This window comes from Crinia signifera, chromosome 8 (assembly GCF_055691185.1).
Source record: "Crinia signifera chromosome 8, ASM5569118v1, whole genome shotgun sequence".
Classification (NCBI taxonomy): Eukaryota; Metazoa; Chordata; class Amphibia; order Anura; family Myobatrachidae; genus Crinia; species Crinia signifera.
The window spans coordinates 95,427,410-95,451,255 of NC_139224.1; the positions used below are offsets into that span (position 1 = coordinate 95,427,410).

General features: G+C 46.0%; 1 protein-coding gene across 5 annotated transcripts in view; it reads left to right on the forward strand.

The window, feature by feature from the left end:
* The first annotated feature begins 22,888 nt into the window (after window positions 1-22,888).
* Window positions 22,889-23,846, forward strand: part of LOC146026277 (complement factor H-like) — a 960,333-nt gene continuing 959,375 nt past the window's right edge. For 3 of the 5 annotated variants that reach the window (XR_014454407.1, XR_014454408.1, XM_083156809.1), the window contains exon 1: window positions 22,898-23,054. Coding sequence is in view for 2 of the 5 variants with exons in the window: in XM_083156809.1 (XP_083012935.1) it covers window positions 22,961-23,054 (94 nt within the window). In the remaining 3 variants the exon portion in view is untranslated. Of the gene's footprint in view, window positions 23,055-23,846 lie in introns of all 5 variants that reach the window. The other 2 variants (XM_083156811.1, XR_014454409.1) reach the window with 2 other exon arrangements.

The following is a 23,846-nucleotide window of genomic DNA, read 5'->3' on the forward strand; positions in this document are numbered from 1 at the left end:
GTAGTGCTGCTTCCCAAAGAGCGCAGGATAAGGCCACAACCCCCCCTTTTTTTCTCAATATATATATATATCTATATATATATATATATATATAGATATATATATATACACACACACCTGTCACAATGCATGTTTCAAATGTTGGTTTGACTATGTTAAATGTATGCATGAATATCATTAGTCATTTTTCATTTTGAATTTCCTCCAAAGATGAGCCTGCCCAAGCAGAGGAGGGTCGCCGTGGGGCCCTTATAAGAATGAGATCCTACATGCGGCTGATTTTGGCCGAGATGGGCCAAATTAATTTTTTTCTAATTTATTTTTTGTTATTTGTATTAATAAATAGTTATTTAAAGTTCAAAGTTGTCCGTGTTTTTTTCTAACATGCAAAAGTATATGTGTAACTTGTTTAAAATCGTTTAAATAAGCTAAATGTAAATAGTGCACATAGATGTATGTTAGGGTCACATGCTGTAAGGGTTAATGTGTGTCATGAATGTAGTAGGAATGTGGGTCAGTATAGATGAGCATTTAATTGATTGAAATTGCTAACAATCCCTTTTTCAGGAGGTTGCCTAATAGCCTAAGTGGGTCATGTGATCGCTGTGTGTACTCAGTACAAAAGTGTTGGATTGTGCGTAAATACTCCGCATCGGGGCGTACGGACAGCTTTCCGTACGTTCTCACGCGGTAAGACCGTGCTTGTGCACGCGCACGGTTTGTATGTCGTCCGTACACACGCCCTGTTCTTACAGAGTGAGTCCGTCCGAATGCGGAGGACACGTGGGCGTTTCTACAGACGATGCCCGCACGCTGCCGCACAGCGATGCGTGCGGCCCGCACCGTAAGAATTCGGGAATATCCGCACCGATCAGAATAAGGGCCCTAGTGGCTACCACCGCTTTCCTGTATGCTTAAATTTAAGAGAATATTGTACCCAGAGAATTATTTTACTCTGACCAATTTATATTCTTGAATATTGCATGTGAGTACACACCATACAATTATTGGTGTTGACCAGATCTATAATTTTGCTTTTCCATTTCGCTACCATTATAGAAATACCAGCAAAATTAGTATAACAGACTTACCCACTGTGGATTAACCTACATATTAGTCTACAAGTTATACACCACTGGTAATTTAACTATTTACATCAGCATTTCAGTGACAAGACTCTTTTGAGCCACAATTGGTTATACAAACCAATCTTATATGTTCTATGTAGTCTGTCTGTGTCTTTGTCCTATAACAGCCTTTTATTAATAATTATTAAAAGCTACGTTTTAAATTCTATCATCATTACTTAGAAGTTTTTTCTACTAAAGCGTGCCCCCAAACAAAGGAGAGTACTTTTTCTCCCCTCTTTTCCTGTTGTACTTTTTTACTCTCAGGGGTGCACCTCCACATGAGTGATTAGCTGCGTTATTCTCTCTTAGGGGGTTATTCTAGTCCATTCTTTCTGACAAAATCCTTCTCAGATGGACAAAACCATGTGCACTGCGGGTGGGGCAGATGTAACTTGTGCAGAGAGAATTAGATTTGGGTGGGGTTTTTCTTCAAAGTGAGATCTATATTGCAGTGTAAAATCATGCAGTCAGTATTTTCCCTGCTCAGAAACAAAATTACTCACCCAAATCTAATTCTCTCTGCACATGTTACATCTGCCCCCCCTGCAGTGCACATGGTTTTGTCTATCTAAGAAGGATTTTGTCAGAAAGAATGAACCAAAATAAGGCCCATATTGTGGATTCAAAATTTGTCACAGTTATCAATATCACATTCTATATTATATTGTAAGGTGTAACTTGTGCGTGGGTTTTTCCCTACATTCCCCCTTCCCCATTCTTCCCCGTCCCTCCCGCCACCTCAGCAGTGGGTGTTGGGGCCCCAGATGTGTGGGGGCCCCGGGGTGACTTCCACTGTAATCCTCCACTTGGCTCTCAGCATTTCCTATTGTTCTGGAAACCATAGACTACCCACATTGGGATTCGGGCACCACACAATAGGGGGCATGTCTTTGTCAATAGGGTGTCACTCCCTCAACGTGCAGGTGGTGTGTGACGCTAATCTTAAGGTGCGTACACACGGGGCAATATGATCGCTGGCAATATATTGCTAGCAATATATTGCTCAGCAATCATATTGCCCCGTGTCCCGTTTTCATCTGCGACCAGAGATGGTCGCACATGAAAATTTAAACACTGCTGGGTGAAGAGGCAGGGGATGTCGCTGGTCGGAGGAGCATGTTCCTCCGACCAGCGACCATTCAGGGGCTGAAAACGGGAGCGCGCACCCAGCGATTTATCGCTGGTGTACACTCCAATCACTGGCAATATGGTCGCTCAGCGACCATATTCCCAGCGATTTCAGCCCCTATCGCCCCCGTGTGTACACAGCATTAGAATTCTTAGTGTGGTTGCGGGAACTGATCAAAAACAAAAGTTACAGATGGGGCATGTCTCATCTTTGCAGGGGATGGCAATGGCGATGCCAGCCGCCATCCCCCGCCAGCTGCCATCTGTACAGCGAGAAGGGGAAGAGCGCCCACGAGAGGTGCGCACGTCCCCTTCCGACGGCGCTTCCCTCGCTTCCCCCGGGTCACCGCTGGCTTGTCGGCGGTCACCCGGGGTCCCCGCCGCCTCCCCGCACCCCCCCCCCCTAACCCTGTCCGTCTCCCTGAAGCGGAGACGGACAGGGTTCCCGTCGCCCCGCCGACGGAAACTGAGACGCGCGGATCTCCAGCGGTAACGTTTTGGCGATTCGCCAGCAAAGAATAGCCCGGCCCCATCTGTAGGGTTGAGAGCTGCACACAAAATTGATGTGCTTTTTAATTTTGGATGCGGTCATTTGGTCTACAGCATTATGGTATACAGTCATTAGGTCAACACCATTAGGTCGACATGAAAAAATGTCGACATGGGTCTAGGTCGACATAGGAAAAGTTTGACATGGTTCTAGGTCGACAGGTCATTAGTTCGATAGGTCATTAGTTCGACAGTGTCTATGTCGACAGTGAAAAGGTTGACATGGGGTTTTTCACAATTTTTTGAGCCGACCTGTCCCGACAGGCTGTATTTCATGCCCTACCATCCACTAGGGTGTGGCAGGAGAATAAAATAGTGTGCCAAGTGTAGCGAGGCACCGTGCCGACACATTGCGAGCGCAGCGAGCGATGCGAGGGGATGCGGTGCACTTTAAACTGTGTCCATGTCGACTGTGTTGACATTCAGGTAAAAAAAATAGTGAAAAACCCCATGTCAACCTTTTCACTGTCGACCTCGACTTTGTCGAACTAATGACCTGTCGAACTAACGACCTGTCGAACTAATGACCTGTTGACCTAGAACCATGTCGACCTAGAACCATGTTGACCTTTTCCTATGTTGACCTAGACCAATGTCGACATTTTCCCATGTCGACCTGATGGTGTTGACCTAATGACTGTCGACCAGCATACTGTAGACCAAATGATCCCAACCCGTGTACACTTACCTTCTACTGGGCCATACTACAGAGGTGGAATGAAAAGTAGCTAGCATCTAACCTGAATGTGGAGTGCTTTCACATGTGATTTGGATGCTAGCACTGATTACTTGTGGCTAAGTGGTGGACTGGATTGACATATGGAATGGGTAGTGTCAGTTGTACTACAAAGCAAACAAGTGCACAGTACAGAAGTACATTCAAATATACATGTCATGTCTGACCTCAGTTGTATTTGGTCATTGGTGTTGGAATCTGCATTTAGCAAATAAATCAGACTTACTGAGTTTGCCAGGTTTTCAGGAAATATTTCTCCACACCAAGGGGCGGGCCGTATGCGCCGCACGGTTGACGCTGGGGTACGGAACGCGGCCGTACGGAACGCAGCTTGCAGCTGATTAACGCCAATTACAGAAATAGTGTTTAAAGTGGTCCTAGAAAGGCAAACACTTGTTGCAAACATGCCAGGCTCAGACTCAGAGGAAGAGCAGGTGGTGCAGAATCTGTTGGCCCGCATGGAGGCCAACACCACATATGTACCCCTCAACCCAGAGGACCGAGCTGGCCCATCAACATCAGGCCAATCAGCAGCTGGGCCATCCTCAGCAGAATCATTGGGAACCCAGCAGGTGGCTTCCCAACAGAGTAGCCAGCCCAGCACTTCAGGTACAGCAACCGGTGCCCGTGGCCGTGGCAGTGCCCGTGGCCGCAGTGAGGCAACACGGGAACCCACAACACGAAACATGGCATTTGAACCGCGGGAGCTTGACATCCTGGTGACCCGGGCACGTGATTTAATTGAGTGTCCAGCGGTGAAGTTGACACACACAAGGAGATGGAAGATCTGGGAGGAGATAACGGCGGAGATTAATGCAGTGGCTCCACAAGTTCGACAGGCAGAGCATGTTAAGAAGAGGCAAGTACATGTGTGTTACATTAGAGTAGTACAAGTCCAGTAATGTTTACATTCAATATTAGATCTAGTTGGCCAATGGGTGTTCACGTTGCTTGGAGGCACAGACATGTTGGCCATGACATTTAATTGATAGTTATTGGAGGGTGAATGTTTTTGTATCTGCTAAGGGTTGGTATGAAAAATGAATATAATGTAAGGTTGGTGTCAGTAGGCACATGTTGTATTATGTATCATATTGCAATGGTTGATACAGCAAACATGAGGAGTTACATGTATTAATATGTACACTTTGATTGCAGGTGGCACGACTTCAAAGGCAACCTCAAGAAGAAATTGACCGACCGGTGGCAACACAGCCAGACCTCTGGGGCTGGCCCCATGCCATCCAAGCTGGAGCTCACCCCCCTGGAAGAGATGGCCCAGTGCTGTATTGCAGTGGAGGAGGTCCGGGGGGTGAGCACTATAGACAGCGAGTCCCCAGCGGAAGTGATGGCTTCTACTCTTGAAGGTAATTATTTGCCAGGCCATAAGTAGATGTTTTAAATGTTGCATGGAATGTGTGGTAATTTGAATTTTCTTGTTCAACAGCATCGCCACCGCTTGGTCAAGATTATCTTGAGGAGGTTGTGGAGTCTGTGCCACCTGGCCCCAGTAGCAGGCCTGTGCAGCAGCAGCCGGTGGGATTGTCAGCGGCTGAATTGTCCATGTGGGGCCGTGTGCTGGATAGTATTGTGCAGCAGGGAGAGTCGGCATTCGAGCGGGTGCGTAGGGCCGAGGAGGTGCTGCAGGGTTTGACCACCAGCCAGCAGATTATTGCTGAGAGCCTGCAGGCTATGAGTGCCAGCCAGCAAGCTATGGCTGGCAGCCACCAAGCTATTGCTGGTAGCCTGCAGGTGCTGGCTGATCAAGCCCTGCGGCAAAACGACCTCCTCCTCCACCATAATGAACTTATGGTGGAGCTAGTTAACAGCAATAGGGCCCTAATGTCACCCGCTTCGGGTGCATTACCAACCTCATCACTCCCTGCTGCCAGAGGGGGAAGAAGATCCACCCCCTCACCAGCACGTGCTCCACATGAGCCACCATCGGACTCTGGCCGTGGACGAGGCCGAAGAGCTGCTGCACGTGGCAAGGAGCCTGCCAGGGGCAAACGTGCTCGCAAATGAACTTGTGTCCCCATTAATCTCCTCCGTTATGTCTTCCCAAATCTTCCATTGAGCTGTGTGTGTCAGCATCCTGTGTCCAAATCCGTGCCCAGGGTCACCACTTTTGCCCGCGGTTCAAATGTCATGTTTGGTTCCTCTGTTGCCCTGTTTCAGTGTGCTGTACTTGAAGTGTTGGTGCTGTACTTTTGTTGTGAAGCCACCTGATGTGTTCCCAATGATTCTGCTGTGGCTATTTATTCTTTATTATGTAATTTTTGTCCTGGTATGGTACCATTTGTTTTGTTATGTATTTTAAATTTTTGCCAAAGTTTGTTTAATAAATGTTATTTTGGCCCCACAAATGTCTGTATTAATTTAGACATGCAGAAGTGGCATGTGTATTAGTATTAATATTATTAAGTTGTGTGCATTATTTGCAGTGTAAAAGTGTGTGACAAGTGCAGCATGTAATGTTCCCTTTAAGCTGCAATGCTTCCAATTGTAGCAGTGAGAAGCGTGTAATTAACAAGTAATGGGTAAAGTATGTGATTGTATTGGGTTCAGGTGACATTGGTTGAGGTGCGTCCGTCCTGATTAGGCGTTCCGATTGCCTAGCGCATGACCGAGTGGTGTCCGCAAAGCAAAAGTAACCTTTTGGGCACCGCACATTTCTTCCCTTTTTGTTTGCGTGCATTCGGCGTGCTGTCCGAATGCACGCCTACCAATATATGTGTACTCCCCCGTGTCCACCCATGTTTCCGCCCAGTTTAGCCCACTTTGAAACTACGCCCCTGTGTCATTCCGCATGATGCCCATAACACACCCCTATTGCCCGAATGTATGCGGTGCACATTTCTGTACGGTATTAGTGAGAACAAGTACGGAGACCATACGTGGCACATGCGCATAGCGTTCCCCACGCATGCGCAGATGGCTAAAAAACGCGATCCGAAAGAATTCGGGAAAGTACGCACCGATCAGAATAAGGGCCTAGGTCTGGTGATTACTGTATCAAGTTTAGAAATAGACACTGACTGAATGGTGAGATCACAGTCACTGATGCTGTCCCGACCAACTAGTCCTAGTTCTAGGTCAAGGCAATGGGTAAATCAGTGCTGTGGAGCCAGGTTTAAAGAAATAGAAGAGTGAAAAAAATGAATGAGCATCTGCTGTCTCCTACCCCGGGATAAGGTGCCCTGTTGATGGTAAGTCAGTGCAGGGTCTAGCCGAAATCCTTCAGGTAGAGATGAGAGTGCTGATGATGTAGAAATGTGACGAGAGTGCCAAGATAGAGTGCATATAGAGACGACTTGTATCAAGTGGGTTAGTAGGCTGCTGCTTCCCATATGTCAAGACATTGATGGGAAGTGAGCGGTACTCACCACAGGATAGCGTTAAATTATAGAAAGGGATATCCCTTATCCCTTCATGTGAATATATGGTGCCCTGTTGCGCAAATGACAGTGCAGGGTCCTGCCAAATTTCACATGAAGTTGGTGCAGAATCCCCGAATGAAAAGATGTGAATCAGAGGGAAGAGAAGCGCAGTGGTCTAATGACAATAATCTTATAGCATTGCAAACAGTGTTGCTATAGTGCAAAAGGTAAGTCTGGCGCTTAGATATGAGCATGAACAATTATGTATAACATACAGTCATAAGGAGCTTTTAAGGATACAGATAATCATCAGTGAAGGTAGTGAGTGTATCCGCCAAACGGCGGTAAATGTGACTGAACAGGTCAGTGTGGCTAACACCGCTTACCTGTTGCAGGATAGCTCCGTGTCCTCCGTGAGCTCTCAGCATATGTCCCAATCGGCGCTGAGTATCGGCGTCACGATCAGCCGGCACCGCAGGTAGTGTGTGTGTGCAGACAGCTGTTTCGCTATGAGCAAGCTTCGTCAGTGGCGGGAGGGACGCAGGCAGCGGGGTTGACAGCAGTAGCGCTGGATGGCAGGGGGTCTCTGCGGGCTATGTGAAGTTATAATTTTATGTAGTTTAGTTATGTCAGTTTTAGTTAGTTTAAGGGGTAATTTCTGCATTATGTAGAATAATCCGGGGAAAATAATACTTTGGATAACTGCCGTACGTCCCAGGAGGGAAATTGGTAGTAGTTGCCAGCCTTTTTAAGGAAGGAGCTATTTTAGAGATTACAGGGGTGTAGTTCAAAGAGTATAGGGTGCTAGGGGAGAGAGGGCATCCTTGGAGAGTGCCTTTTTTAATTTGGAAGGGATCAGAGAGGAAGCCATTACACTCTATTCTAGTCTGGGGGTTTGAGTTGATACAGCGTATGACACGGAGAAAGCCCTCTGGGAATCCAAATGCCAGCAAGGTGTCATAAAGGTGTTGCCAAGCCACTAAATCGAAGGCTTTCGGTGGCTAGGAGGAGCATGGAGTAGCAGCTGCACATGGCAAGCTGTAGCTCCCACAGACCATCCTAAATAATGTCCTGAACCCTGGAAAGCAAAGAAAATTTCCCCGGCAGAGAGCCACAGAATATGGATACCTGCTGGTGGATTCAGTATTGAATCCCGGCGGTCGGTATCCCGACGTTCAGAATCCCGACAGCCGAAATGCCGACAAGGGGGGGACGTGGATCACCCCCCCTTGCGGGCACGCTGCGCTCGCCACGCAGCGGGCCCGGTGCCTCGCTACACTCGGCACACTAATTTATTCTCCCTCCAGGGGTGTCGTGGACACCCCAGGAGGGAGAATGTGTCGGCATTTCAGCGGTCGGGATTCCGGCGTCGGGATTCTGAACGCCGGGATCTCGACCGCCGGGATTTTAACTGCATCCCCTGCTGGTAGTGTCCCGGTCTTTTGGATTAGAGTGTCTGCTTGTAAAGAAATTTCCAGCACGATTGTGAAGTCCATTTAACGAAATGGGAAGTCCTGGAAATTGTATATATACATAGTAGCAGCACCCAAAGATATCATCTTGAGTCCTGAAAACAGGAAACGAGTTAAATAAATAAATGATTGAATTTTGAGGGTGAGCAAGCAGATTCAACCCCAGTATTGAGGACAAGAGTAAAACAGGGATAACCAGGTGAAATTACCCTCTCCATCCCCGCCCCCATCTCTTTCTTCCCAAAAGAGTAAGCATAAAATATAAGGGAGAATGGAGAGAGAAAAAAAAAAGTCTATTGAGCTAACATTCAGTGAAAATTAGCTTGCGTGTCCTGAATTATGGGGAAAACCTCTGCAGCTACGGCGGCAGCTAAATTGGAAAAATACGCATGCACAACTCAGACATCTAAAATGGGTACCCAGCTCCCCCGCACAGAGATGGAAACCTCAATCACTCAGTCAACACAATCGACACAACAAATTCTACAGGCAATAAATGCCTCTGAGCAGCGGGTAACAGAAAAGATTGGCTAAATCCAAGTAGAAGTATCCCTATTGAGGCAAGATATGCAAAACATCAGGGAGAGGGTGCAAGAAACGGAACTCCGTATTTCACAAATAGAAGACACCACTGCCCCACTAACAAAAAAGGTGGAGAGCCTTGCCCAACAAATTGTGAACATCCAGACCAAGATGTCGGACATGGAGGGAAGAGCAAGGAGAAACAACATTCGCATAGTTGGACTCCCAGAAAGGATAGAGGGGCCAGATCCAGCAAAAATTGTTGAACAGTGGCTCATGCAAATATTTCCAAAAGAAGCGTTCACCCAGAAATTTGCTATAGAGAGAGCACACAGGATATTGTTAAGACCCCTACCCCCGGGATCCCCGGCAAGAACCCTAATAGCTAGATTATTGCACTATAAAGATAGGGACACCATCATGAGACTGGCTCGAGAGAAAGGCACAATTCTGTATGACAATCATAAAGTGGCATTCTACCCGGACTTTGCTGCAGATGTGCAAAAAAATAGGGCCAGCTTCATACAAGCTAAAAGATGCCTGCGTGATTTGAATATAAAATACTCAATGGTATTTCCTGCACGATTACGTGTAATACATGAAAATTACACTCATTTCTTTATAAGTCCAAAAGACGCCGAAGACTGGCAAGCATGATGTACAAAATAGAACTGCAAGGGGAAGAAAAGTTGCGTGTGTTTTTTTTTTTTTTCTCCCTCTTTTTATTTATTTATTTATTTTCTTCCCATTCCCTTCTCCACTTCGCCCGGTTTGACACAGGAAGTGTTGAGGACCCAGCAAGCCTGGATACAACTGTGGGCCATGATATAACTAAAATAGTATAAAATGGTGATGTCAACCCCCCCCCCCCCCTCCTTTTTTTTTTCTTTAAGGTAAATAACAGGGAAAATGATGATAAAAATTTGGGAGTCTCCATGTGCTAATATAGCCACGGGAACCAGTAGGTTCCTTTACTTACGGGGGGGGAAATATAGCTTAGTATACGTGAAGTAAAATGGGAGTCAGGTATACCTTGGGAATTAGGTTATACAAGGTGGGTTAGGGCGGGGGGAGGGCATGTTTTGTGTAATTTATATGTTTGTGAGTTTGTTTGTATGTAAAACAGGTCAACAGAAAGTGATAGTTAACACAATGCATAATGGAATTAATGTGGAACAAAGTGTAAATCTAGGTACATGTACAATACATTTAATGTATAAGGAAATGCATATGGAATATGCTGGCTCGATCAGACAGAAGGGTGTACATGAATGAACAGTTAAAAGGGATAGGTTTCCTGAGCTGGAATGTCAGGGGACTAAATAACAAAATAAAAAGAGCCTTAGTGATGTGCCAGCTCAGGAAATATAAAGCCGACATAGGCCCTTATTCTGATCTCGACGGTACGGCCCGCGTGCGGCCGTACCGCCGATGTTTTCACTCTGCACATGCGCAGAGGTCACTCTGCGCATGTGCAGGCGAAATCGCCGCACAAAAATTTTATACGCCGCAAAGGGGGCGTATAGGGGCGTGAGGGGCTTAATAGCCTCATTTCCCTATGCATACGCACCGCGTTTCATGGGCGTTCCCATGCAAACGCGGGGCGTATGCATGGTAATGAGGCTATGACGCCAGTGATGGGGGCGGAAAGCTGACATCGCCGGATGTCAGCTCTCCACCCCCATACAAGCTTTCACACGGACGATTGTCCGTGTGGTCTAAGCTTGCGTGAGCGGGTGGAGCGTGCGGCCCTGCCTTCGATGGTCGTCGACCATCGAATGCAGGGGGCAGCTCCCACCATGGTGGAGGCGTACGCCCCACCATTTTCATGCGGATCGCCAGCCGTCCGCGTACGGACGGCCGTGGCGATCCGTCTTGTAGGCGGGGATTGGTTTGTGCGGCCGGAGCAACGTATGCGGCTCCGGCCGCACAGATCAGAATAAGGGCCATAGTTTGCCTCCTGGAAACGCACCTGTGTGGATATAAAACTAAGGTGCCCACACACTAGAATGATTTTTGGCCCGATTGGCCGATTTCCGATAAATCGGCCGATATATCGTCCGATGTTTACCGATAATCAGTCGAAAATCGGCCGATTTTTGTCCGATGCGCGCTCCTGTGGATCTTTAGCTGAATCTTCTGATCTTACGTGCTGCACAAAAGATCCATAGGAACGCACACGGGATCTTAAGAAAAATCTTTGGTAAAGATGTGCGCTTGCCTGAAATCTTTTGTCCAGGACGGAAAAACAATTTCAAGGCTAATTTATGCGCACATCTTACGATCACAGATCTTTCTAGTGTGTGGGCACCTTTAGTCACTAAAGAAACCATGGGTGGGCTCATTGTTCCACTCTACATTCACTAAAAATGCCAGAGGGGTTATGGTGCTAATAAAGAAATCTATAAAATGTCAAATAGAAAAAAGTATTGTTGACCCCTATTGCAGATTTGTTTTTTTAAAAGCAGTCATAAATTACAAACACTTAATGATACTGGCGATTTATATCCCCCCTCCATATAATAACGAGGTAATGTGGCAGATAATGACATTCACTGCAGGATCCCCTGCAATACCAGTAAGATGTATGGGGGATTATAATAATATAATGAGTAACGAACTTGATAGATGGAAAGCAAATAGAAGCCAAATGAAACTCCCAAATTAACACAAGAGATGGGTCTAATGGATATCTGGAGGGTTAGCAATCCAGAAGCCCTTCAGTTCTCATGTTATTCTCCTACACACAACACTTTTTCCAGAATAGATTTATTTCTCATATCTCCCTCCCTTGCCCCTGCTATAATTAGAGTAGAAGACCTGTCCAAAGGAATATCGGACCACTCCCCCATATACTTGAGTATGGATCTAAATCAGGATCGAGGTAAAACAGCATGGAAACTAAATCCATACTGGTTAGAGATAATAGACAAAAATAAAGAAATGCAGTTAAAATGGGAAAACTATGTGGAAGAAAATAAGAAGCATCATAGTTTGGAGATACGTCATGATACATTGAAAGCAGTACTAAGAGGATCCTGTATAAAAAAAATATCAGAAGTTAAAATAAACAGTAGAAGAAAGGAGAATGAGCTAGAAATTAAATTCCATCAGTTAGAAGTTGACTATATAAATACCGGGTCATTAAGTATTAAGACAAGAATGATAGATGCAAGAGAGGAGTGGGTAAAATATTTGTTCAATAAATCCAAAAGGAAGATACAATTTAGTGGGCATAGCCAGTATTTTCAATCCGAAATAGGAGGGAGTCAGCTGGCCTTTCTTGCTAAAAATGAAAACGGTTGTAATGTAATCTCCAGCATTAAAGATCAACAGGGCAATATATGCTATACAGGCAAAGAGATTGTAGAGGTTTTCCGCCAGTATTATGCTGATCTATACGGACCTGGAGAGAAATGTACACAAATGGAACTTAAGAAATACCTGAAGCATATTCCAATGCCCTCTTTGACAGCAGAGGACGCAAATACACTGGAAATTCCTTACACCAAGGAGGAGATAGCTGTGGCCATTTCCTCCCTCCCCTCTGCAAAAGCACCAGGGAGGGATGGAATTCCCACAGAAATATATAAAAAATATGCTGATTTCTTTGTACCATATTTGACATATTTATTTAATTCATTGATAGAATGGGGCTCTCTTCCTCCTACGATGTCGGAAGCAGTGATCATTATGATATTGAAGAAGGAAAAAGACCCCCTCTGTCCAGATTCCTACAGACCCATTTCATTACTGAATACAGATGTAAAGATACTGGCCAAAACAATAGCCATAAGATTGAATAGGGTGATTGAGTCAATAGTGCATATGGACCAGGCGGGATTTTTGCCAGGAAGAACCACAACCCAATATCTGCTCCGACTGTTCTACCACTTGCAGGATGACCAGAAAGGGGAGTCGGAGGCCTTGGTTGTGTCTTTGGACGCGGCCAAGGCCTTTGACACTGTAGACTGGGAATATCTATGGGCAGTGCTGCAAAAATTAGGATTTGGGCCACGATTCATTAAGTGGATCCGGATGCTATATACCTCCCTACACGCGAGGATATCAGCAAATGGATATATCTCAGAACCCCTTGAACTAAAGAGAGGAACACGACAGGGATGCCCACTATCCCCCGCCCTGTTTGCCATGGCAATTGAGCCATTGGCATAGTAAAATACGCTTAGACCCAGATATTAAGGGAATTGGGATAGGTAGAGTAGTAGACGTTATTGCTCCTTACGCAGATGACATGCTAATTTTCCTACAAGAACCAGGGAAGTCTCTTCAAACTTTGTTAGATCTAGTGAATGGCTTTGGGAAAGTATCGGGACTATGAATTAATTGGGACAAGTCGAGTATGCTCCCAATATCGGGGAGGATACCCGCGGAGCATCGCGACTTGCACCAGTTAAAATGGACTCTTAAGTTTAAGTACCTAGGCATCTGGATAACTCCAAAAATGCATAGGTTTATTGAGCTATATGTCGAACCAATTACAACCTGGTTGAAGGAAAAAACAAATATATGGAAAAAACTTCCAATTACTGTCACAGGACGTATTAATATGTTTAAGATGGCAGTTCAACCAAAATATTTATATGTCTGGCAAAATTCTCCTGTATACGTTCCCAATGCAGTATTCACATATATAGAAAAAAATCATACTTTCTTTCATCTGGAAAGATAAACAAGCCCGGGTCGCAATTAAAACCTTATATAAGTCAAAGGAAAAGGGAGGCTTAGCCCTCCCGAATCTAAGGAACTACTACATGGCCTCACAATTGGCACATGCATATGGGTGGGTTAATAATGAACTAGATCAAACGACCGAAGCACTTTTTGAAGGACAGATTGGCCACTGGAAATCTCCAGTACATTTTCTACTATCTGGGTATCCTTTGAGTGGGATTCACCCACTATTTTGACAACTAGCATTAATCTAGAGACAGGCGCATGGAATCTGGGAATGGACAGGAATAGAAACTCAAGGCCCTATATGGTTTAATAGGAAATATAGGGGGTTATTCTAGTCCATTCTTTCTGACAAAATCCTTCTTAGATGGACAAAACCATGTGCACTGCGGGTGGGGCAGATGTAACTTGTGCAGAGAGAATTAGATTTGGGTGGGGTTTTTCTTCAAAGTGAGATCTATATTGAAGTGTAAAATCATGCAGTCAGTATTTTCCCTGCACAGAAACAAAATAACTCACCCAAATCTAATTCTCTCTGCACATGTTACATCTGCCCCCCTGCAGTGCACATGGTTTTGTCCATCTAAGAAGGATTTTGTGAGAAAGAATGAACTAGAATAAACCCCATAGTGAGCTGGAAAAATTATCTGTAGATAATATCTGGCAAAAAAGGCATAGTGGAAATAGGTCATCTCTATGATAGTGGCCAATTTAAGTCATTTAGTCAACTAAGTATTGAGTTTGATATACCAAATAACCAATTCTTCAGATACCTCCAGCTCCGACATGCTATATATAAACAATTTGGTGGATATACTCTAGAGATCTCTATATCCCCCATTAAAAAAATGTTACAAACTATGAACAGGAGGGGACAGGTATCAAAATTATACACTAATATTAACTCAAATCAATACCCGGAGCTATTAGACCGGTTAAAATATAAATGGGAAATGGACATTGGTCAACTATCAGTGGACAACTGGAAAAGCATATTGGGCTCAATAAAACATGCTACATCTAGCATCAGATATCAGCAAATACATTCCTATGTTCTCCATAGGGTATACCGTACCCCGTTGTTATTGCACAAGGCAGGCATAAGGGATAACACCAGATGTCCAAAGTGTATGATGGAAGGAGCAGGGTTTTTGCACCCGATATGGGAATGCCCCCGGGTACAAATGTTTTGGATGGAAGTGTGGAACGATGTCAGACTTACGGTTCCTGATATTGCACAACTGGGCCACAGGGTATGCTTATTCGGGCTGGAGCTAGGGGGAAGTGATGTAATACAGCTATATCAATATATCATCACTTGACCACTCTGGCTAAAGTAATAATAGCGCGTACTTGGTTTGCGGTGAATCAACCAGATATAAATAAATGGAGAGCCCTAGTGAGAGATGTAAGCATGAGAAACATATGTATTACACAAGGAACGTGCCAGCTAAGTTTCACGATAAATGGGATAGATGGTGCGACTCTAGGTTACATAGAATAAGCAAAGAAGAAGAGGAGAGGGTGATTGATGGGCATTAGACCATTCGACATAAAGAAATAGGAAAAGAAAATGGGAAAATAATACACTAGTTCACAAAAGTATTTAAAAAACTCACAAAACAAAACACACACACAAATGATATATACAGTAAAGGTGTATAATTGTACGTATAACTAGGGAAATGATGTTTCCCGAACACCAAGATATCACTTAATAGTAGACACGAGTTCATAAATGATAAAACACTATGATAAAAAAAAAATAATAATAATAAATAAACACACTTGAAGATATCACAATAAATCCTGACACAGAGGAGTTAGAAATAGATTTAGGGGGGTATTCAATCATCAGGTCACGGCAGGCAAGCTTGCTCGCCCGCCGTGACCCAGTCCCGTTCTCGGTCAGCTCGACCGAGAACATGCAGGCGGGATTCAATGTCCCGCCTGCAGCGGGAGGAGAAGGGGCGTGGCCGCGAGTTGCGGCCGGGAAGTGACGAGCTGCAGCCGGCAGCTCGTCACTTCCCGGCTGTTCTCGGCAGAACGAGCGCAACAGCTAGAAAAGTCGGGCTCGTTCTGCCGGGAAACCCTGTTCAATGCTGTCGGGGAAGACAGCATTGAATAGGGCCCGTCGAGCATCTCCCCTACGGTAGATGCTCGACGGCGATTGCATACCCCCCTTAATAGCAAAATTCTGAATGGATTGATGCCCAACAAAATAAACAGAAATGGAAAGTAAATAATGGTAAACAATTGAGTGCACCAATAAGAGTGAACAGGAGTGGGTTATGCATTGCAAAATAATGATCTGTAACAGATTAATGACCTGATATTGTTATTGTTTAAATGTGAGTTAGGTATGTAAATGTATGTAGTATGTACTGAATTATAATGAGCTGTAACTGATTGAGGAATAGTACCTGTTTAATGTCTTGTCTATGTTTGTCTTTTTTTAATAAACAAGATCAATTAAAGAAATTTAAAATAAAAAATTGAAGGCTTTCTCCACGTCAAGGGAAAGAAGCATGGGATCGTTGGGAGTGTCTGGGTCAGAGGATTTGGAGATCACACTGAGGGTTTTGCGTACATTGAGTTTGGAGTGCCTACCTGCTATAAATCCAGTGTGATCCAGATGGATAATGGAAGGGAGGATTAGTTTCATTCTATCAATAATAATTTTAGTGAATAATTTGTAATCAAGGTTAAGGAGGGATATAGGGTGGTATGAACCTGGAAGGGTAGGATCTCTTCCTGGTTTAGGAAGTACTTTTAAGGTTGCTGAGTTGAAATGTGATAGTTGTGGAAAGTTTAAAGATTCCCAGAAAGTAGCTGGGGGGATAGGGAGGGTATTGGGGGGGGGGGGGGGGGTTTATATACGGGCAATGGGCCTGAATATAAATCTGTGTAAAATGATCGGAGTACCTCAGCAATTTCTGCGTTGTTTGTGGTGAGGTCAACTGATGTTTTTTTTAAGGGCTGTATAGTAGAAGGTTGGCGGGTGCCTTTGAGCAAATTAGAGAGGAGTTTTCCTGTCTTGTTTCCATATTTATGGAATTTATAATTTACTGAGAAGAGGTGTTTGTCTCCTTGGGTCTGTAAATATTCTTCATAATTTAAACGGGCAGTATGATAGGCCAGTTTTGCCTCTGTTGGGGGGATGTTGTGTAAATCTGATAAATTGATGTAAGTTTAGCTTGCAGTGTTAAGTAGGTGGAAGCATGTTTCTTGTTCATATTTTCTACATAGGAAATTATTTCTCCCCTGATCACCGCTTTAGCGGCCATCCAGAATACTTTTTTTTGTTCTAAATGAGGTACATTTTCTGATTTATATGAGTTCCAGACAGAGTTAAGATGGGATTGGAATTTATGTGATTTAGCTAAATAAGCTGGGAATTTCCATTCTTTGGGTGAAGTGGGGGAAGGGGAAAGGCCAAGGGTCATTGTGATAAGTGCATGGTCTGATATCAGTATAGGGTCCATACTAGTAGAGCTGGTCAATGGGAATAGGGAGTGTGATTATAAGGGCACGGTAGTGCCCTTATATTAAGGCTGAATCCATCAAACGGATTTTTCCCATAGGGAACTTTCCGGATGGGGGCATGGTATTTGAGGGACTACACCTCAAAAGTGACTGGACGTACTGAGCTGAAATTTGGCATGTACGCATAGAATCGTCAACCGGTGCTACTGGTTTAATATTTCATGGCGAAATATTTAAAAAATGAGCAATTAGGAGTGATCTAAACTTCCAACTGTCAGTTTTTTTCTGCCACTTCAGAAATGACAACCATGTTAGTCTATGAGGTTTTTTTTGGGAAGGCATAACTCAGGGTAGAGGAAGAATTGAGACTTGGGGTTTGTTTTATTAGGTAGATATTGTCCCAGTATAGTGCCTTTGGGGGTTAAGGTTTACCAGACAGTTACAGTTTTTTTTTAAAAATTTAGTGAAACATGTCCCATTATAGAGATAGGGGATTTCAACTTGTTGCGCAGCTGCAGAACCCACCAGCAGGGGGTGTACACAGAGAGGCTTCACTTGGGTGTACCAAGATGGCCGAATCTTGCTCGCAAACTGAAATTCTTTTGTGTAAGTGTAATTAGTGGTGTTTATGTTATACATGGGGGTGGGGATGGAGGGGTGGGGGGCGCTGTGTGATTATTTGCACTGACACTGTTCTAATGGCAGAGTTTAGTAAGGTCCGTGCTAATTTATTCACATCACTGCCAGCACTGCCGGGAAATTCAAATATGAAAGTGCTTTTTTTGGGGAAGTGTACGGGCCTAGGTGCGGCACCTATAATGGGCGGCAGCCACTGGCATAGCTACTTAACTACTTCTGGCGCACACACATCTCCCTGTCTGCTGGAGACACTCCCCCCAGTCCACCCGAGATCACTCCTCTCTTCACTCCCACCCCAAGCACACCCAAGATCACTGCCTCCCCCACCCCGCCCCCGGGCCAACCGGGATCTTTCCCCCAACCGAACGATAAGTAGGCAGATACTGACCAGCAGTGTCCAACCTACTCCTTCCCTGTCAGCAGCGGCGGTGAGCGGGATGTATAACCAGCACCCTGCCCGCAATCACCCGTACCTGTCCCCATCACTCACCCAGTCATCAGTGGGAGCCCCCGCCGGCACCCATCACTATATCATATCATCCGAGGCACATCATCCCCCACACCGGCACCCCAGCAGCCTGCACAGCATCCCTACTGCCACTATCATCCAGCAGCCGGCCCCGTTATCATCACCTGGCAGCCAGATTCCCTCCCTGCGATCACCCGGCATGTCTCTTCATTCACAAAACTCATCAGAACATGGCTCTGCACAACACATGCAATGTTGCTCTGCAGACCTTTGCGGAGCTTAGGTCTCCTATTCTGTATTACTCCTCAGAACAGGTTTCTCTGTAGCGCTTATGTCTAAAAAAAACGAAATGGGGTGCCCCCATCCCCCCCCCCCCCCCCCCACTGCCGTAACCAGCACCAGGCTGAAAGAGCTGGGGCTGGTATTAAAAAATCAGGAAACCCGACAAATAGGGCTTCACTGATTTTTTTAAAACCAGCCCCAGGCTCCAGGTCCGGGGCTGGTTCCCAAAATACGGGGGACAAAATTACTAGGGGTCCCCCATATTTTAAGAACCAGCCCCAGGCCAAACCAGCCAGCAGGGTAATGTCACAGTCGGGGGACACTTATTAGATAAGGTCCTGCGGCCAAAACATTCATCCCTACTGACCAGTCAGCCTGGCCAGGGGCCCTGGGGGAGTGGGGACCCCCCAATTAAGCCCCCCCTCCAGGACTTACCTGACCAGGCTGAAGCCTGGTGCTGTCCCCGGTGACCCTGTGCCGGGGTCACCGGGCGGATTGAAGTGTAAAAAAATAGAATAAAAACTATTGTCTTTTACTGTGGAACTATGAGTCCCAGCAACTTGGAGAACCACAAGTCACAGCATGTGGGGCATTAAAGGGCCCGCTGGCACTTGTAGTTCCACAGTAATAAAAATAGTCAAATAAACACACTGACACACAATAAAAATAAAACTTTAATACATCCAAAGCCCATACATACTGATACTTACCTATCTTGAGCCCGTCGGTAGGTCCCTAGAGCCTGGGGCTGGTTTTAACAAAATCAGCGAAGCCCTATTTGTCGGGTTTCCTGCTTTTTTAATACCAGCCCGGCTCTTTCAGCCTGGTGCTGGTTACAGCAGTGGGTGGGGACCCCACGTCGTTCTTTTTTTAAACCCCCCCCCCCCTCCATCTTTACTATTTTAAACGGGTCTTTAAACGGGTAAGTGGGAATGTGACAAAAACGGCTTTTAAACTGTAATTTACCGTTTAAAAGCTGCAGTGGGAAAGGGTCTTTATGGCTCTTACCCATTTAAAGAAATGTTTAAAAAAAAATGGGTCTTTATCCGTGTAGGCAGTGGGAAAGCAGCATTAGGCTCAGCAACACACTGCAGAGCCCTGTTCTAAATTCCCTCTTGCTCTACAGAACTTATGTCCCCGACTCGCATTCAGGGCCGGTGGGGGGGGGGGGGGTGGTGTGTGTACCTGTCCTGCGGCGGGGGGAGGGGGGGTGGTGTGTGTACCTGTCCTGCGGCGCTGTGTATTTAAATCTGGCGGCGGAGGCAGCGGGGGTCCCTGCAGTCCATTAGAAATAACGAGCGCTATCCGCCGGGCTATGCGGAAGCGCTTCTAGTGTGAAAACACTGGCAGCACGCTGATTGGCTGAGATCAGCCTGCGCCGTGCTGCCAGAGTTTTCACACTAGAAGCGCTTCCGCATAGCCCGGCGGATAGCGCTCGTGATTTCTAATGGACTGCAGGGACCCCCGCTGCCTCCGCCGCCATATTTAAATACACAGCGCCGTAGGACAGGTAACCGGGCGGCACAAAATGCCGCCCTCCAGTGGCCGGCGCCCTAGGCAAAAGCCTAGATTTGCCTAGTGGTGGCGCCGGCCCTGCTCGCATTGCTCTGCACTTTAAGGCTCCGAAAACCGCTGCAGAGCCGATGCCTACCTCCCACTATTGTACAGAACTCAGGCCCCCTCCTCACATTGCTCTGCAGTCTCAGGCTCCACGATCCTCTAAAGAGCCCATGTTTCCTTCTGTCCCCATTGGTCTGCTCAGTGCTTTTCAGAGCTCCCCAATCTGCACCTGGCTCCAGCTAACATTTGCTTTGCAGTATCGCCCGTGTTCTATAAATGTTCTTTATGAGGTGTGGTGGGATCTGCGCTCTGTACTGAGATAATTAATTGTGAAATTAAATACAGCAGTAAAGGCAGAAATGCTCCCCTAATTCTCATTGTCTGACAGTGTGCTCCTGCATGTGCAGTAACCTGTTGTGTAGCGCTGGCTCTCGGGGAGGGACTGAGAGTTATGCGGCATCTCGCACAGCATGGCCCATTATTTTATACCATCATATCAAAAGGCAATCATGCAACTCTGTAATGGTAAAATGCCGCTGGAACACCTTGGTATAAATGGTATAGAAGTACAATGTTGTATGTGTTCTGAGCTTTTCGCTCAAAAATACATCACACAACGTCAGTTCTGCCAATGCTGTGGGACGGGGTCAGCATAGGTACATCAGTAGCACACTGGTATTCGTAAAGTCTGTATGTTCATTTCCCTCTCTCGCCTACCTCTTTCTCTCCCTCTCAATCCCACTCCCTCGCCACCATCTCTCTCTCACGCCATGTCTCTCCTAGCTTTCCCAGACACTCTAATTATTCATCAACTTACAGTTACTTATATGACGTCAGCAAATACAGTTTCTCTTAACTATTTTTATCTATCTATCTATTATCTCTCTCTCTCTCTCTCTCTCTCTCTCTCTCTCTCTCTCAAGAGTGACCACTTGTTTCAGCATCACCTATGCCCTAAACTCACAGCGCACATCTGGGCTAAATACGGTCACTGTGACAAGGGTACTTTGTGCTGCACATCGGTCTAAGTGCACCCACAAAAGCCTGGCCATGCTGATGGGTTACCTTGCTGCTCCCACAATATTTACTGTACAGTATATGTACTCCTCCACTTGCGGCACCCGCCACCCCTCCCCCACTCGTGGCACCTGCCCCCTCCCCCACTCGCAGCACCCGCCCACCCCACCGCGCCCCTTGCAGAGCTCAACCCTACCCCCCCCCCCCCCCACTAGCGGCACACAGACCCCCACCCACCCTCACTCTCAATAAACTCACCCTGGTGGTGGTGTCAGAGCGGGGGTCATGGTGGTAATCCGGATCCCCCTCAACCATTGGAGCGGCGGCAATGGCAATGGAGCAGAGAGAAAAAATTCAAAATGTCCACGGCCAGCCAATCACAGCTTGCTGTGTCATTGCCCCACCCCAGACTGGCTAATATAGCCAGCTCTAGGGGGCAGGGCAATAACACAGCAAGCTGTGATTGGCTGGTCGTGGCCATTTTGAATTTTTTTCTCTCTGCTCCATTGCCATTGCCGCCGCTCCAATGGATGAGGGGATCTGGATCACCACCATGACCCCCGCTGACACCACCACCAGGGTGAGTTTATTGAGGGTGAGGGTGGGTGGGGGTCTGTGTGCTGCTAGTAGCCAGCTCCAGACAGGGAGCAGCCAGTCCGACGGTGGAGGAGAAGCAGAGAAGAGCTCCAGAAGAACAAGCCCTGGGAGGTGGCAGCCCCCAGGTGAAGAACACAGATGAAGAGGCAGAAGCCCTGGGAAGCAGGAGCCTTGCAAAAGAGCTTAAAAGGCTGCTGCCCCAGGTGAAGAACACAGATGAAGAGGCTGAAGCCCTGAGAAGCAGCGGCCTTGCAAAAGAGTTTACAAAGGCCGCTGCCCCAGGTGATGAACATAGATGAAGAGGGTATAATAGATACCCTGAATCTAGCCAGGTAGCCCCCAATGCCAGAATTTATTGGGGATTATGCTTTGCATAATCCACATAATCTACAAAAACACATGGACCCTGATACTTATCCAGGATCACACCTGTGTAATGTACAGATGGAGCCAGCCTCCCTCTTGCTGGCGAATCGCCAGATTGTCTCCGCTGGCGATCCACCAGCGGCGAGGCGCTCCATCTGACTGAGACACGCGAGCGTCTCACGCGCACACGCGTCTCAGTTTCCGGGCGGTGGGGCGACGGGAACCCTGTCCGTCTCCGCATCAGGGAGATGGACTGGGTTAGGGGGGGGGGTGGGGTGTGCGGGGAGGCGGTGGGGACCCCGGGTGACCACCAGCAAGCTAACGGGAACCTGGGGGAAGCGCCATCGGAAGGGGACGTGCGCGCATCTCGTGCGCGCGTGTCCCCTTTCGCATAAAAGATGACGGCTGGCGTGGGATGGCGGCTGGCTCCATCTGTATCTCCTGAAAACTGGACATTTGTTGGCAGATAAATAGACATTGAGCATGTTATTATCTTGTGAAAAATTAGCACATTTACTGTAATTAGATACCCCCAAGTATCAAACATTCCCCTGTACAAAACAGATACAATTCTGTATTAATAGATTTCTACTTTAGTAAATACTTGATAAGCACAGTAAATATGCACAGCCTTGGTTTTGTTTATATGTAAAAACAAAGGTTCCATCGTGTGTTTGTGTTGTGGTGATTTCTGTTGCATTTCCCCAATATTTGCTCAAACAAAGATAAACAGACTGATCCGATTATCACAAAACCAATATTAATTAGGCAACCCCTCGTTTACTTTCCTTTTCAAACAACATAAAGTGGGGGATGATTGTATGTAAAAGAAGATTCAGGCCTCTGTAGTCATAGGTATATACGCACTGTTCCTGTTGTTGTGGTCACTTTGGTTCTGAAGCAGAAGCAGCAACAAGTGTGAGAAGCCAATGTTCTGTGAATGGTATTGCAGGATGTCTCTATTAGGATTCATTGTTCTTACATGTGTTCTATGCTGTAGTGCAGCACCGGCCCTGGAGACAGGTAAGCCAGTTACTGAGTCATGCAGACTTTCTGTATAACAGCAGAAGGGTCATTGTGTTACTGTATAACATTTATCATTTGCTACTTCCATAATTGTGTAATGCTCATAGTGAATCGCTAATATTTATGTATTTATTAAGTGGATGTCTATAGAGTAGAAAAGGGTTACATGTTCTGAAATAGACTACTGCAATTTTTTTTTGATTTATGGTGCCCTATAGTATCAGAATATTGTACATTGGCATCCCCCCAGGCCAAATTGTTATTGATAAATAAAATAATAATGAAATGAATTCTGCTTATGTCCTCTTTAGGTTTAATTATGTAGTGAGGGGCAAGATTTGCTTCAGTTTGTCCACATTTTTATGATCGGCAGCCCAGGGGCGTAGGGAGGGTGCAGAGCCGGCCCTAGCCTAAATGACACCCTAGACAAGATTTTGGCTGGTGCCCCTTAGCACCGCAACTAGTTCTGCCTCTGACCCTGCTCCCCTTTCCCAGCACCATCAACCCTCATCATAGCAGTCATCATTTTGGTGCTCCTACCCGCAATATTTTATATAGAAACAGTGCACACATTCGGTGCGCAGCCCAAACAGGGGTGTGTTCTTGCTGGGAAGGGGCATGGCCATACAATATTACCCCCCATTCAAATTATGCCACACAGTAGTGCAACTTTATTCACATTATATCATGCGATGGTGTCCCTTGGTCACGTTACATCACACAGTAGTACCACTTTACCTTATATACATTACTTGTTATTACATTATTCACATTATTATACCCTTAGAA